The sequence below is a fragment of the Bos indicus genome, chromosome 7 (assembly GCF_029378745.1).
Source record: "Bos indicus isolate NIAB-ARS_2022 breed Sahiwal x Tharparkar chromosome 7, NIAB-ARS_B.indTharparkar_mat_pri_1.0, whole genome shotgun sequence".
Classification (NCBI taxonomy): Eukaryota; Metazoa; Chordata; class Mammalia; order Artiodactyla; family Bovidae; genus Bos; species Bos indicus.
This window is the reverse complement of record NC_091766.1, coordinates 73,416,107-73,432,076: the sequence shown is the minus strand read 5'-3', so window position 1 is coordinate 73,432,076 and position 15,970 is coordinate 73,416,107. Positions and strand designations below refer to the sequence as shown.

General features: G+C 35.8%; 1 protein-coding gene across 2 annotated transcripts in view; it reads right to left on the bottom strand.

Moving 5' to 3' along the window:
• Positions 1-3,952: 3,952 nt before the first annotated feature.
• Positions 3,953-15,970, bottom strand: part of GABRA1 (gamma-aminobutyric acid type A receptor subunit alpha1) — a 58,340-nt gene continuing 46,322 nt past the window's right edge. For both annotated transcript variants that reach the window (XM_019965356.2, XM_070793959.1), the window contains exons 9-10: positions 10,683-10,885; positions 3,953-6,847 (exon numbers count right to left, since the gene is read on the bottom strand). In XM_019965356.2, coding sequence (XP_019820915.2) covers positions 6,536-6,847; positions 10,683-10,885 — 515 coding nt within the window. In that variant the 3' untranslated portion in view covers positions 3,953-6,535. The remainder of the gene's footprint in view (positions 6,848-10,682; positions 10,886-15,970) is intronic.

Genomic DNA, 15,970 nt, shown 5'->3' with positions numbered 1-15,970 from the left:
AGGCTCTAAGATGTGTGGGCTCAGTGGTTGTGGCAAACCAGCTTAGTTGCCCTGTGGCACATGAGATCTTCCCAGATCAGGGATCAAACCCAGGTCCTCTGCCTTGGCAGGTGGATTTTTATACACTACACCACAAAGGAAGTCTGAGATTCTGTATTTAATGCATCATTGTTATAATAATTTTCTTTATTATTTGAACACCACTTTTTTCATCTTTTAACACATTTTTATACTGATTTGAAATCAACCCATTATAAATGGTCTTTTTCCCTTGTTAAATTTTCTTTTCTGGCTCTTCTGCCAGTCATTTGTTTGCTTTAATAAGGATTATTAATATTAATAATAACTTCTGGTTACCCTCAGTATTGGCCTTCCTATTCATTTGCCTACAGATTAGTACTAATTTCATGGGTATAAAACTTTTGCATACTTTGCTCCAATTTACGTAAGACCCTCACCCCACCCCTGCCCCAGTGGTGACAATGCTTAGATACACAGGTTGTCCTTCACTGGTAACATTATTGTGAAAATGGATCTAAAGAGGCCATGAGCACAATTGCAAATTTTGAAACATTACATATAAACTTTCTTACAAAAGCTTTAGTAGTTTTTTTTTTTTAATAAATACTCCTTACTTTGTTATTGATTTCTAGAATCTTGCAGTTATTGCTTCAGAAAATTTGTCAAGTTTTCCTATTGATTTTAAGGAGTGGAACTGCTCAGATCCTTACTGTGCCACTCTAGAAATGTCCACATTGACTACTATTATTCCTGTTTTCTTCATAAATGAAGGTAAGAAGGAACTGTTCAATGGGTCAGGTCAGTATTTACAGTGGGATACCTGACTCCAGTGGCCATGCCTTTTCTGTTACAATGGATAACAAAGAGTCTGTTCTGACCACATTCATCACCTCTAACTTTTTTCAGATGACTTTTCCTTTGACCTGAAAGGCAAATTTTTTTCATGTTGTTTTTCTTTATACATTAACTTTTCAAATAAAACATAGACTACTAGTTTTACAAGGAGATTTACTAGATTTACAAGGAGATCCAATGTGAGTTTTTTAAAGATGAGTTTTGAAAATTATCTTTATAATTAAGTTCAAATTACTTTTTTAATGTGACAAAATCACTTACACAGTATTTTAAACAAATCAATTGACTTATATGAATTTCTTCTTTTATAACTAGCCTATGGTAAGATCAAAGAAGGTAATATGTATAAGTTATATTTTGATGGACTATTAATTAGGACATCATCTTTTCTATAATATAAACATACTACATGTTATAGAGAAAGGCAGGTAAATTATCAATCAGAACAAAAAGAATCTTTATATTTTACAATCCCATGGAAACTTTGACCTCTTTTTAAACTATAAATGTTTTATTGAAAAATAATATGGCTTTGAAAATGCAGTACATCAGCATTCTTTCACATAGAGTTTTAACATTTGCTAACTAACTCTTGAGAGTCCCTTGGACAGGTAGGAGATCAAACTAGTCAATCCCAAAGGAAATCAACCTTGAATATTCATTGGAAGGACTGATGCTGGAGCTGAGGCCCCAATACTTTGGCCCCCTGGTGCAGAGAGCCAGCTCACTGATGCAAAGACCCTGATGCTGGGAGAGATTGAAGGCAGGAGGAGAAGGGAGTGACAGAGGATGAAATGGTTGGGTGGCATCACCGACTCAATGGAAATGAGTTTGAGCAAGCTCTGGGAGATAGTGAAGGATAGGGAATCCTGGCTTGCTGCAGTCCATGAGTCACAAAGAGTCGGACACAACTTAGTGACTGAACAACAACAACTAATACAGAGAAGAAAAAATGAAATGAAAAACCTTCCATTTCTCTGTGAAATAATCTTAACACCAAACATAGTATAGCTGCTTAAGAAATGATTACCAAATGAACATGTGGATTTGTACAGATACTCTGAAAAAAAGAGCTCACTATTCAGGTGAATTACAAATTCAACTGGCTGACACATTGACGTGTGACAAGCGGTAGTTTCAGAATCAGAATTAAAAGGAAATTCAAAATCAAGTGTTTGGCTTTTTGTTGTTGGTACATTGGAATATGTAGCAATATGAAGCTCCTTTCCCCACAAGGCACTGAATAGCTAGAGCTGAGGCTAAAGAAACTGTACGTGTGCTGTTTTCCGTGGTTCCCAGTGCTTCCCTTAATGTGATGTTCTACTTTACACATACATGTTAGTTCCCTGGCAGTAAGCTTTGGGACTAGGTTTTAATGTGTTATCATCATTGAATAAGAAATATGTCCCTTATCACAGGCAGCCTCCCCAAGACTAAAGTGCCTGATTAGTGTTGAATTATCTTTCAAAACCTAGCTCAGCTAACACTTGCATCTGAAGACCTTCCTCATACCACTTCCCAAGTAAAAACTTCCTCTACCTGGCCCATTTTTTGGTAATTGTACATCATTTTTAGTTTTATAACTTGCAGTTCACTTGGCTTCTCTATTAAATGATGAGCTTTCCAAGAGCATACTGTTATCTTCATCTCTGCAATCTCAGTACCCGCCATAGTAACTGAGGGATTCTAGGATGTCCCAACTGTTAGTCAGTGGTTAAATGGTTAACCACTCATAGGTTGGTATTAAGTCCCAAGGCCACTGTCTTGTAGGGCAGGGCCTCTTCAATTCCTCTTATATTTCCAGTTTCATCTTAGACATTATTAGTTCCTATAGATTCAATGAGCTAACCTTATGAAGAGTGGCAAGATACCCTTGTTATGTGTTTTATGGCATCCTTTACTTTTCTTATAATATTTTTATTATTATTTTTGCCTGATTCTTTGTTTTCTTCCCCTATCATAGCTTTTATTTCCTTTAGGATAAAGAACATTCGAGATATTTATCTCTACATCCCTATCAACTAGCACAGTACTTAACACTTAACACTGCTAAGTGTTAAGACTCAGCAAATGTTAGTAGAATTTTAGTTAAATTAACATTCAGAGTTAATTTATTTGAATAAATCATGGCTGTAATGTGATCACATCAGCTGACTGTTCTTGTTGGTCACAAGAGTGGGATGGATATTAGAAAACTCGAACAGAAGGTCTTAATGAACAGGTATAATTAAATTCAAACAGATGGTCAGTCCTAATGCCAAGTCCATTCTTATTTTGATTCCTTAGATAATTATTATGGTGAGCCTTGACATGGATGTAGTTTGATAGCCAAAATAATCATCATTCACTACATTCATTTTTATGAGAGCTAAGAAATCAATGAATGTGATTGTTCACCTAGTTTACATGGGCAAATTTATTTGGCTTGAATAAGTCATTTCATTGAACGATTTTAAAGTATTAATTTTGCTAAGTCCTGAATCATTTTTTAAGAAGATATATGTTCCATTTGTAGAAATATAAAAAAAGATACAGAAAGATTTTGCCTCACATGATCTTGTCTGTAGGGATCAGGTGCAGTTTTATGCCTATTGTTGAAATGATTTCTCCATTGTTATTCAAGTGATTGTATTTTGTACTTTAACTTTTTGCTTATAGAAATGTTAAGGGACATAATAGCTCTGGAGGAGCTTTTAAAATTATAATGCTCAGATTCTTGGTTAAAACTATTAAACCAGTCTCCCAGGAGCAGGTCAGAAGACAAATCTACTGTATTAACAATAGATATGAACAAACTACTATTGATTCAGTATGTTGATTCTTTTCTATTTGTGTTTTATAAATTTTGAGTCTTGGTGCTACTGGTGACAACAGATATTAGGTTTTCAAGAATTTCTCTTTCTGAAAGTGATTCATTTAAAATCATAGTTTAGGATCATACCATTGACATCTCTTCAAAAGTCTTCTGAGTAGCCTAGATTCATGTTAGCACTTGGCACTTTTAGGCGCTCCTACTTGAAAATGCTTTAAAACAGGGTAATGGTACTGATAATAAGAAAAGAGAGAGAGTCAAGCATTCCATTTTGTTATTGAATAATGTTAACTTTATTATTATAATAGAATACAGTATGACATAAAATTAAGAGCTTTTGCTAAACTCTGTAAAGCAATACATGCATCTGCCATAAACAACCTTGATTCATGTTAGGTTTTATTGCCACTTCACTGCACTAAGGTGCCATAAACATTCAGTGTCATCTTTTAAAATTTTTTCCTGGGAGTTAACAGGAACTGTCCTCTATAAGAGTGTATCTTTATTTTCAAGGAAGACTTAACTAGTGTTACATGGTTTAGCAAAGCACTGTAGAAAAGCTACATAGAATCATTTGTCTTTGATAAGTTGTGCAATCAATTTATACAATAGAATACTGTCCATACATACTAACAAACTAAAAAACGATAGAAATGCAGTCATTGCATAGCATAAAGCAGACTAAGAAGAAATATACACATCTAATGAGCAAAATACAGACCAAATGTTAGCCATGAGGAGTCTGGAAGATAAAATACTCTTAATAAACACTTAGATTAACACCAAAAAGAAAAAAAAGAAAAACCAAGATTAACAGCAACACAGAAATTAGAGCCATATTTTAATTTATTTTCTATACATGATATCTACACATGATACCAAAGAATGAAATCTCCTTGGTTCAGCCTTTATTGGCCTAGCTCATTGAATTTAGGCAGGACCAAATCAAACAATAAAGCACATTTAAAAATACCAGAGTTTGTTTAGGAAAACACAAACTGTATTTTCCTGCATCACTGGATAACAGCTTTTTGAGACAAACATTGCTCAAAACTTGGGTATGGATCCCAACTGTCTTATTTGGTAATTATGACGACAGGTTTATGCCATAGTATTCTAAATGTGGTTAGCCCATGACCTGTGGATTCTGGATGCTAATTTTAAATATCTCTGAAATTCTGTCAGACAAAAGGAGACTTCAAAAATACCTTCTTCATAAATATTTATCTCTAAAATATCTGGGAAGTAATGAAAGAGACTAGAATTTTCATAGGGAGTATGAATGGACCTCTTGTCATTAAAGCCCTTACGTAGTATGCCTACAAATATATTGCTACAGTATAAATGAAATGTCATATTACTCAATAAAAGCTAGTTCCTGTACATTCTTTCATGTATTTTTATATTTAATGCTACATATGGTACAACACTTATTGAAATAGTTGGTATCAGCAAAGATAGCAGTAATATACAGTTGATTTTCTAGCTCCCACTAATGCTTTTCCATTTTCTTTTTATATTATAAGAGCCTAAAATAGGGAAAAGTGGGATGACTTGAGTGGATAACAACTGATTCACTACTGTACATGGGACAACAGTTTGAATTACAAGCTTTCCCTACATAAGTAGATTTTATACCCACATATTGTAAATTCCATCTGATTCCTTCAGACTGTTCTGGTCTTAAATGCAGGCTGTAAAAGTATTTCCATAGCATTTAACAACATTCTAACAGCTAAGAGTGGTGAGTCCTACACAATATTTTAAGAACACAACTTTTAAAAAAGTAAAAAAATGTACAATCTCATGCTACATATTTACATATATAATTTATATATTCTATATTTGTTTATTAGTCATAAATTTCAATCTAAAGCTTTTAATGTACTGTTATATAAAATAATACATTCAACAATTCTAGAGCTTGCAAAATATTTTTGCCCCTCTAAAAACATCTTCAGAATGAAAATCAAGTGATTACTGGGTGCATGTGTTATCTGGATATAGAGAGGGTGGAAAATAAATATTTTAAAACTGTTCTATCTAAATTTATTATTATTTTTTTTTTTTTAGTTTTATTGAGTGTATATATCTGTTAGAATGATTCCTCATTGAGTCTACTGGTAAAAGCTCAGATGACAGTAAAGCAGCCTATTTAAAGCATTTGTCTCCATTGGATTAAATGTGCTCTTACTGTGAGACACTGCACCTTTGCCTATGCAATTTCCATAAATTTTAAAATAGCATTTAACAACAAAATAATGCCCTAGGTATTTCTTAAAAGAGAAAGAATGGGGATCTTGAGCTTTGGAAACAAACTGTTAAAGCTATACATAGGTTTAAAATACAAAACAGAAATGTGAGAAACACATCATCATCTGTGCAATAAAGACATAGATTTTTTTAAATGTTTCTTCATTAAACATTATATTCTTTTAAACACCTTCACATAAAAATATTTTTGACATATACAGTATCTTTTTTTTTTCTAGAATATTTGGAAATATATATCTACAAATGACCTGGAGTTAAGTTGGATTTTTCTTCTACTTTTCCTCCTATCTTTGGATCTACTTCCCCCTCCTTTTCTCTCTCTTCCCTTCTGTCTCCTTCTGTCATGATTTTGCTCTCTGGCTCCCTCTCTCAGAATCCCGTCTCTCAACTGTATGCTCTGATCTGCTCCGGACGGCCAGACAGGGGTCTGTTGTTCTTATATGAATTATGGAAATAAGGAAACCTTCAAATTCTCTAAGACAGAGGCAATAAAGCAGATGGGAATTACCACGTTGAGAACAGAAAGCAATTCCCAGTGCAGAGGACTGAGCAACAGAATATGGTTGACAGGACCTATTGATGGGGGGTGGGGGCTTTTAGCTGAGGCTCTCTGTTTAAATATGTTGCCCAATAGACCAAGTTAAAGATTCCGAATAACAGCGGGAAGGCTATTCTTGACAGTCGGTCAATTTTGCTGACACTGTTAAAGGTTTTCTTCGGTTCTGGTGGTTTTGTTTCCGGCTTGACTTCTTTTGGTTCTATGGTTGCACTTTTAGCAATGGTGGCTAAGCCGGGGTCACCCCTGGCCAGATTAGGTGTGTAGCTGGTTGCTGTTGGAGCATAAGTGTTGTTTTTCTTAATAAGAGGGTCCTTCACTTTCTTTGGCTGTAAAGGAAAGAGTTAAAGTATTTTGTTTAGTAAATTGTGGGAAGCAAGTTTATAAGTTCTTGAGCAAAGTGACCTTTACTTTAGAACTCAAACAAGTGCTTTATTTAACATCTAAAGAATGGAATTTATGACAGCATTTTGGGAATAAATGTAAAACGCAGACACAAAGGTCTAATTGTAAAATTGACAAGTGACCTGGTGGGACATTTGGTCCAAAATGTCCATAAGACAGTTGGTCTTTGAGACATTTGCTTTACGTCAATGGTCCTTGCAATTTGGTCCTATCCAAAATGTCTTTGAGCATACTGGATCCATGACAAATGGTTTTGGACAGGACCACATATCAAAGTCCTTTGTTATTGTTCAATTGCTAAATTGTGTCCAACTCTTTGTGACCCCATGAACTACAGCATGCCATGCTTCCCTGTTGTTCACTATCTCCTAGAGTTTGCTCAAACTCATGTCCATTGAGTTAGTGATGCCATCCAACCATCTCACCCTCTGTCACCCCCTTCTCCTCCTGCCTCCAATCTTTTTCAACATCAGAGTCTTTTTCCAATGAGGCATCTCTTCACATAAGGTGGTCAAAGTATTGGAGCTTCAGCATCCGTCCTCCCAATGAATATTTGGGGTTGGTTTCCATGGACCAAATGTCTTTGGACATTTTGGACAGCACCTAATGTCTACTAAACCATGATGACTCTAGATAACAATACTGTATCACATACTTTAATATTGCTGAGACTAAATCTTAAATGTTTTCACCACAGAAAGGACTTTGTGACCAGTTAGAGATAGTAGCTAATACTATGGTGGTAACCAATTCATGATATATAATATATCTAATTAATTGCATTGTACACCTTAAACTTACACAATGCTATGTGTCAAATATCTTTCAATAAGGCTAGGGAAAAATGCAGACAAATATTTTCCAGGCTTTCCAATCAAAAAATGGGGTCTATTTCCCCACTTATTACATCTAGACGTGTGACTCTGGCAGAGTGATGCTGTGCCAGCTTAAGATCCTATCCTCAGGAAGCTTTGCAACCTCACTCTTTACCCTCTGGAAACATGCCACAGAAACATGAAGCATGGATTAGACACTGAGGGACCAGAGACTATGTTCAGTGAGAGATCCAGCCAGCATGAGGCCCCATACATGGGAGAAAGGCCATTGTAGATTTTCTTGCCCTGGTGCGGGAACTACGTCAGCGAGCCCATGTTCGACTAATAGAAATAACCTCAGGTTTTTCCTAGCCTCAAATGCTTGGTTACTGTTTTAGGTCACTAAGTTTTGGGGCAGTTTGTTTTGCAGTGATAAAAAATTTATGAGCCAATTATTTTTTGCTCCTTCTCCTCAGGCTTCCAGTGCACAAATGACAAAGCAGGGTCAGTCAGGATATCCTGGATTCGATTTTTGCTCAGTGTTACCTGCTCACTAATGTTATCTGTGTGGTAATTGATAACTGCAGCTTTTCTTAGTTTCTGTCATATAGACACTTCTCAAAAATAAAGTAGGTCATTGTTCAGAGCTATGTGGTCTGATATAGTTGCATATTCTTTAAGAAGTTAGTATTTAATTTAGCAGTTAACCGTACGAGGGTGGATCTTAAGAAGGCCACTATATATTCACTTGAAAATGTGATGCCCTATTGGAATTTCCTTTTTATTTTCAAGTATACCATGTCAGACATCAAAACTTTAACTCTCCTGAAAACACTTTATCTAATTACAGAAAAAAAAAAATGTATCCTCTCTGAATGTCAGAGTGAGATCTGGATTACATTGTGTTCACATTCCCTGTTTTAAGCAAATCAAACTGGCAAAGCCCTGTGGAAGATTTTTACAGAGACAAAAATACATTTTAGAAAATATCCTCTTTCTTAATAAGATGCCAGATATGGGCATAAATGTATTATTTATGTATATGTAGATGCCTATGTACATATGACTATACCTATATCTATATATGTACACTGAATAATGTGAACTGTAGATTGATAGAGATTGAAATATTTTATTTGAGACAACACTTAAAGACTAGTACACAGTCAGAAAGAAATCTAAACTCAAATATGAGATCACCAACACCTCAATCCAAATTCTATGCTTTCCAGATCAAGTTCAATTCATCTAACAATTCATTAACAATTGCAACTGACAAGCTACAATCAGAAAGACACTGGCTTCTTGCAGCATGCAAAGAAAGGATTAGGATAGAAAAACAACTTTTCCCAATGTTTGCATTTCATTTTTCAGTTGCATATCACTAATGTTTGTGTATCATTAGTTCTGAAGAACTTTGGTAGAGTGTACCACTAATTCTAAGATGTGGATTTTAAAAATGTCCACAGCTATGATTTTGGGCAATGTCTCACAATTTGTAGTGTCTTATGATCACACATCTTCAGGTTCACTGCTTTCCTTTGGGGTTGTCCTTCTGTTCTAGGACAAATGGAGGCCATCAATGGCTAAAGTAAGTATTGGACAAAAACTCTGTTTCCACTCTCTCACCTCTCTCTCCATCTGGTAAGTGCAGTTTCTTTTGTCTTGTTTCCTCTCTACTGATCCTGAGACAAGATTCTTGGTTTGGAAATTCAGATATGCTTTTTATACTAAGTTGAGGATGTGTCAAGGCAAGGTGAATTTTTAGGACCTGGGTCTGGTCCATTTTGGTTGGTATAGCATACCCCACACAGAACTTCCTTTGCTTTGAGTTGAGTATTCAATAGATCCACCTGTGGCTGAATGGTAAATCTCAAAGAGTTTTTACTTGGCAGCATATGTTCTTTCTTATGTACACATAAATTAGTGGTACATCTTAGAATCAGTAACACTATAGATTCTATTAAATGTGGTAGATGTTTCTACAAAGGATCCTCTTTTCTAATATATTCATGGAGCTGTGGGAAAAACATCATTAAATGAATTTCTTTACTGTAGACCCTCTCAGACTCTCTAATATACTGTGACTCTGTGAGAGTATTCAGTATTTTTCAAGTATATTTGACAACATAACTATTTTTAGAGACTGATTCAGGACACTAGTACTCTTCATTTGCTGTAGAGAAATTCCTCCTAGGTTACTTCTAGATGCCTTAGAACCTCTGGGACTCTGACTTTGCCTTTCTTTCCACCATCCCAAGACTTTCTTGCCTTTTGACATATTTTTATTTCAAACCCCAGAATCAGAAATATCCTCCCCAACCATGCTTTAAAAGTCACTCCAAAATATGTTCTAACAGAAGAACAGTGATATTCTTGACTTGCTAATTTTCTACAATGAAGAAATTTTGTGAATTCTGTGTTGTGATTCTTAAAGCAAACCTCTCTTTTGGAAAAAGAAAATATGTTTCCTGACCTTTACTTTAGTGAAAATTAGAGATAATGCATTTTGTAAGCTCAATTCAGTTGAGTCATTAAAGTAATAACATTTAGGACCAAAGTTATTAGGACCAAACACCCAAAAAACTATGATTTTCAAGTCACAAAAATTATAATGGCATAATTGCTCCCAATATCAAGTTTGTTAAAACTGTTCTCACATTAATGGGGACCATAGGAAACCATACTTGAATACAAATGTTTACCTTTGTGTTTCTCCTTTATTTCCTTCCCTTGACTCTGCACACCTATCCACAGAAACAACCTCCTTCCTTAGCAGTGAGGAAATTCTCACAGCACTTAATCATTTATGACATAAGAAAAAAACAATCTTCTTTACCCTCTCTCTGCATCCTTCAGCCATTCCCCCAAGCTCACACATTACATCTTACAGGTTTAAAAAGACATAATGGTGCAATATCACAGGAGATATTAAAGCATTTACCTTTTCTGGAACCACACTTTTCCCATCCCATGCATAACCTCTCTTGGTGAAATAGTTTACTGTGGCAAACTCGATCAGAGCTGAGAATACAAAGGCATAGCACACTGCAATAAACCAATCCATAGCAGTTGCATAAGCCACCTTAGGGAGGGAATTTCTGGCACTGATACTCAAAGTTGTCATGGTGAGCACAGTTGTGACTCCTGCAAAGAAAGAAAGTTAATTTTTAGGTTCATACTATAAACTTTCATCACTGAAGTCACCCTACTTGTATAAAATGAAACACACACAGAGTATGTTTTCCAGTTCATCCCGTTTGGTTTGGGATGGGTGAGTTTTAATTTAATCCCAATGTAGTTTGTAGTTCATAGTATGGCAGTACTGAAGGGCAGTTCTTGGAGGGATAAACTGCTCTGCTATTGAGAAGCCATTAATAAGATCGTGAACTCCCTTAAATAGGCATCTTGAACACAGTGCCCTGGTGAGGAAAGGAAATAATATTCCTTCACTGTCCCCAACTCTAGGAAAAAGAAAGCAGAGATTGTCACTGTCCAGGATCCATAAGTAATCACTGAATCCTCAGCTCTGTTTAATATTCTACAGAGATAGTGAAGGACAGGGAAGCCTGGCATGCTGCAGTCCATGAGGTCGCAAAGGGTCAGCCACTACTGAGTGACTGAACAATCCTTGAATATATAAACCATAAAACCAATAACTTTTTGATAATTGATCATCAACAGATAACTAAATTATCTTCGGATAATGTTTTATTATGTTATTAACGCTTTGTCTTTTATACTATTTTTCCTGATTCTTGAAATAGCTGCTCTTTTGAAGAAATTATTGAAATAAGTCTCAGGTGACTTGCTTGAGGTCACATAGCTCAGAAATGGCAAAACCAAATTTGCATACATTCATCAAAGTCTTACTCTTTCTGCTAATGCTGCTATATATCTTCCCTAATCTATGAATCTATCCCAACTGATTAAAATCACCTCTATTCAAAGCCATTTTCAAGTCAGTTGCTTTCAGTTTGCTTGTGTGCTCAGTTGCTTCAGTCCTGTCTGACTCTTTGTGACCCTGTGAACTGTAGCCCACCAGACTCCTCTATTAGATTTTTCAGGCAAGCATGCTGGAGTGGGTTGTCATGCCCTCTTCCTGGGGATCTTCCCAACCCAGGGATCAAACCCATGTCTCCTGCATCTCCTGCACTGCAGGCAGATTCTTCTACCACTGAGCCCAATTATAGGAGTTTGTTTTGAAGGATGACATTCAATAATATCCATTTAACAAGTTAATATTTTCAACCTACTATATATGATGCAATCTATGAGTTAGAATACTGTAAGTCTCCTTTTAAGCCATTTGAAAATTTATGGAAAAAAAAAATCACAGGAACCCAATAACTTAGACTGCATGGTGTGGAAAAAATCTTAACCTCTTCCAGTAGCTAGTCCCTCACTATTTATTAACTCTATAGCTTTGAACAAGTGAGTTAGCTCCTAAGGACCTCAGTTTCCATAACTGTAAATGTGGTGACTTACACTTCATTCCCTTGGTCGGTGTATATCATTGTTGAAATTCCAAGAAAGGAAAACTTTTACACATTCATAGGGTTAGAGGAATAAATATAATAATATGTGAAAGCATTTTAAAGATAAGTCAATTATTGCCACAGAAGATATTGTCATCCCATCTGTCTAAAACTCATACCTATGATTCCTCTTTTGATTAATTTTAGAGAATCAGTAGGGTCATGCAGCTGGTAGGCAGCTAATTTTTCCAAGGCAGTTTAAAGCATCCAATATTCCCAGTTTTACATGAATTTCAAGGTAATTTATCTTTGCAGCTCTATTAGGAAGTGATAGGATTAAGAACACTGAGATTTTCAGTATGTCATATTTCTGATACATGGTCACAGTTGTAGGGAATAGACTTACTATGAGCTTTGGAGGTGTTGCAGGACATTTTGGGGCATTATCCATATTACATATTAGCTGGGGAAAAGCCCCCAAATTTACATATTAACTTGAGCAAAGAGCAAAGTAATTAAATGTCAGTATTTGGGGAACAGAGCAACCCAGTTTCAAGCCCCAGCTCTGTAATTGCTGAGTGACCTTGGGAAGTCTGTCTCACAAGTCTGAACTTCTGGAGTTTTTTTGTAATTATTCCCTTGTAATTTAATTTGAATAAGTCTAACTCAGAGGGCTATTGTGAGTATTTAATAAAATAATGTAATAAAGTATTGAGCCTGATACTTACTAAGGGCAAAGTTAATAACTTATTATTGACAGCTTCACTCCTTTTGGATAAATCCCTGCTAAAGTGAATTCCATTTTTTTTTTTAAATTTTGGTTTATGTGGACAGTCAACTGCTAAAAGTAATTTGGGAATAGAAGTTCTTAAACAAAATGTATCCATAAATTAAAAACAATTAAGAATAGCATAAAGAGAGGAATGCTGTGTGTGTGTGTATGTATGTGTGTTGTCATCTTACAATTCCAGCTATAGAGAAAGGGAAAAAAGTTAAAATGTGTTGAGCATCTATTAAGTTCCAAGTACTGAGGGTGACAAAATACAAATTTTATTTTATTTTTCTCACCTAATCTTTTAAATGGCACTGTTTTATTTTAATTATACTCTCATTTTATAAGTAACCAACACTTAAAAGACAAGATTGAACCCAAAACGTGGGTGTATCTGGAATCAAAATCACATGACCACACTGTCTTCAAATAAGAAAGAGCAGGGAAGGTCAGAAGATGATGTTTTAAGACATAAAATGGTTTCAGCTTTGTTGCATTCTGGATGCCATTTAATAAACTGTTGCAAGGTATAACTTTTGCTTTTTTTTTCCTTTTGATATTTTTTTCTTTAAATACCTATGACCCTCTCAGTCATCCCCTACAGCTCAGAGGAATATGCTGAGTACAAACTAAAAAGAATAAAGACATATGTATTAAATAAATTTTAAAAGGCTAAAAGTCTTGGAAAATTGCATTTGTGATTTTATTGAGCTTAAAACATTAGAAATATATAACTTGATTCACAGAAATACTTGCCACGGTTGTATTTACAGATATGTAGTTATGTTCACCAAAGGGGCATGAGTTGGCTAGGCGAGCAGACTGTTGAAACTATTAAGAGGAAGATTTTTGATTTACAAAACATTCCAAAGTGCTTTATAGGATATCCAAAAAGAAAGAGTAGATTTGTTGGGGACAGAGGGGGTGGAAAGTGAGCCTTTAAAAAAACCATTTTTACTATAGTGCTGGGCTCATTCTATAAAAATAAATGTAAAATATAAAGGAAATATCTCATTGGTTCTAATTAAAACATTCAAGTGAATAAAGGGCTCAAACTATATATATATATATATATATAAAGTGAGCATCTGACAAGAGTTCAATCTTCAGTTCTAATAAGTGGCTTGCTGCTGCTGCTGCTAAGTCGCTTCAGTCATGTCCGACTCTGTGCGACTCCATAGATGGCAGCCCACCAGGCTCCCCTGTCCCTGGGATTCTCCAGGCAAGAACACTGGAGTGGGTTGCCATTTCCTTCTCCAGTGCATGAAAGTGAAAAGTGAAAGTGAAGTCGCTCAGTCGTGTCCAACTCTAGCAACCCCATGGACTGCAGCCTACCAGGCTCCTCCGTCCATGGGATTTTCTAGGCAAAAGTACTGGAGTGGGGTGCCATTGCCTTCTCCAAATAAGTGGCTTAAACACTAGTTAATATTTACAAATTGTGATAAGGGAAAAAAAGAGTTTTAAATTAACTAGTCTTCTGCCTGGTGGCTGGAATCATTTTGGGTCTTGATTTAGCTGGGCTCTTAGACTGATGTCACAGCAAAGATTTGGTGGTTTCCATCCCAGAAGCAACTTGTCCAGATTCTTTTCTGGGCCCTGGTAGAAGCGTCTTACTTTTTTCCTGGGATAAAGCCATGATGCCATAAGGGTCTTTGCACAAGAAAAATCCTCAGTTTAGACTGTAAGCATCTGAAGCCTTTTGTTTTGTAGTAAAGAGTTATAAACATAGCATGTGCCTATTATATATTTGAATGAACCTTGATATTTCTGGAATGAACCTTGATAATTGTAACTTTCACCAATTGAATATGTGATGGTTATTTCCAAATGAATTACGCTGCCTAAATCAACCCCATTCTTAGCCTTGTCATGGAACAGGTAATACATGGGGAGTGGTACCTCATCATCATTAAGAACACAGCCTTTAAAGCTAAGAGGCTGGATCTTATTCCAGATTCCTTCACCTCATAGTTTCTGACCTTGGGCAAGTTATTGGATTGGCCAAAAAATTCATTCAAGCTATATGACCGTTTTGGCCAACCCAGTACTTAACATCTTGTTCCTTAGCTTTCTTGTCTAAAACATAGGGGTAATATTACAGAGAATTTTTCTAGTGTTAAATAAGAGAATAGAGAGTTATATCATAGAACAGAGCATGATATAAAAACACTCAATAAGTATTCTGCAATATTTTATTGCTATTCAAATTTTAAACTCCCAAATTCATGAGAGGAGTGGGTAATGTTATGGTGACAGCTACATTAGAACACAGTAGGCCCTCATAGTAGATTTCAAAAGACAAGTCAATGACTAAATAAGTGAATGAGTCATCAAGTTTTTGTTAATGAAATCTTGTGTTTATTATTCTTAAAAGTATACTTAAGACAGTGTACTATAATACAGGCAGGAGCTCTTTATATGAAATACACAGTTCTAAATCAATGAAGAATTGATGCTTTTGAACTGTGGTGTTGGAGAAGACTCTTGAGAGTCCCTTGGACTCCAAGGAGATCCAACCAGTCCATTCTAAAGGAGATCAGTCCTGGGTATTCTTTGGAAGGACTGATGCTACAGCTGAAACTCTAGTACTTTGGCCACCTCATGTGAAAAGTTGACTCATTGGAAAAGACTCTGATGCTGGGAGGGATTGGGGGCAGGAGGAGAAGGGGACCACAGAGGATGAGATGGCTGGATGGCATCACCGACTCGATGGATGTGAGTTTGAGTGAACTCCGGGAGTTGATGAGGGACAGGGAGGCCTGGCGTGCTGCAATTCATGGGGTCACATAGTCGGACACGACTGAGCGACTGAACTGAACTGAACTGAACTGAAATCAATGAATTAGGCATGAGTTTTCCTATTAGTAAAAAGTTATTACCCTTTAAATAATTTTCCATTAGATTGACAACTCAAAGTATCTAAGGCATTTAGAATATTTTCATAGAAAAAAATATTTGTAACTCTTCAGAAGTGCACACATT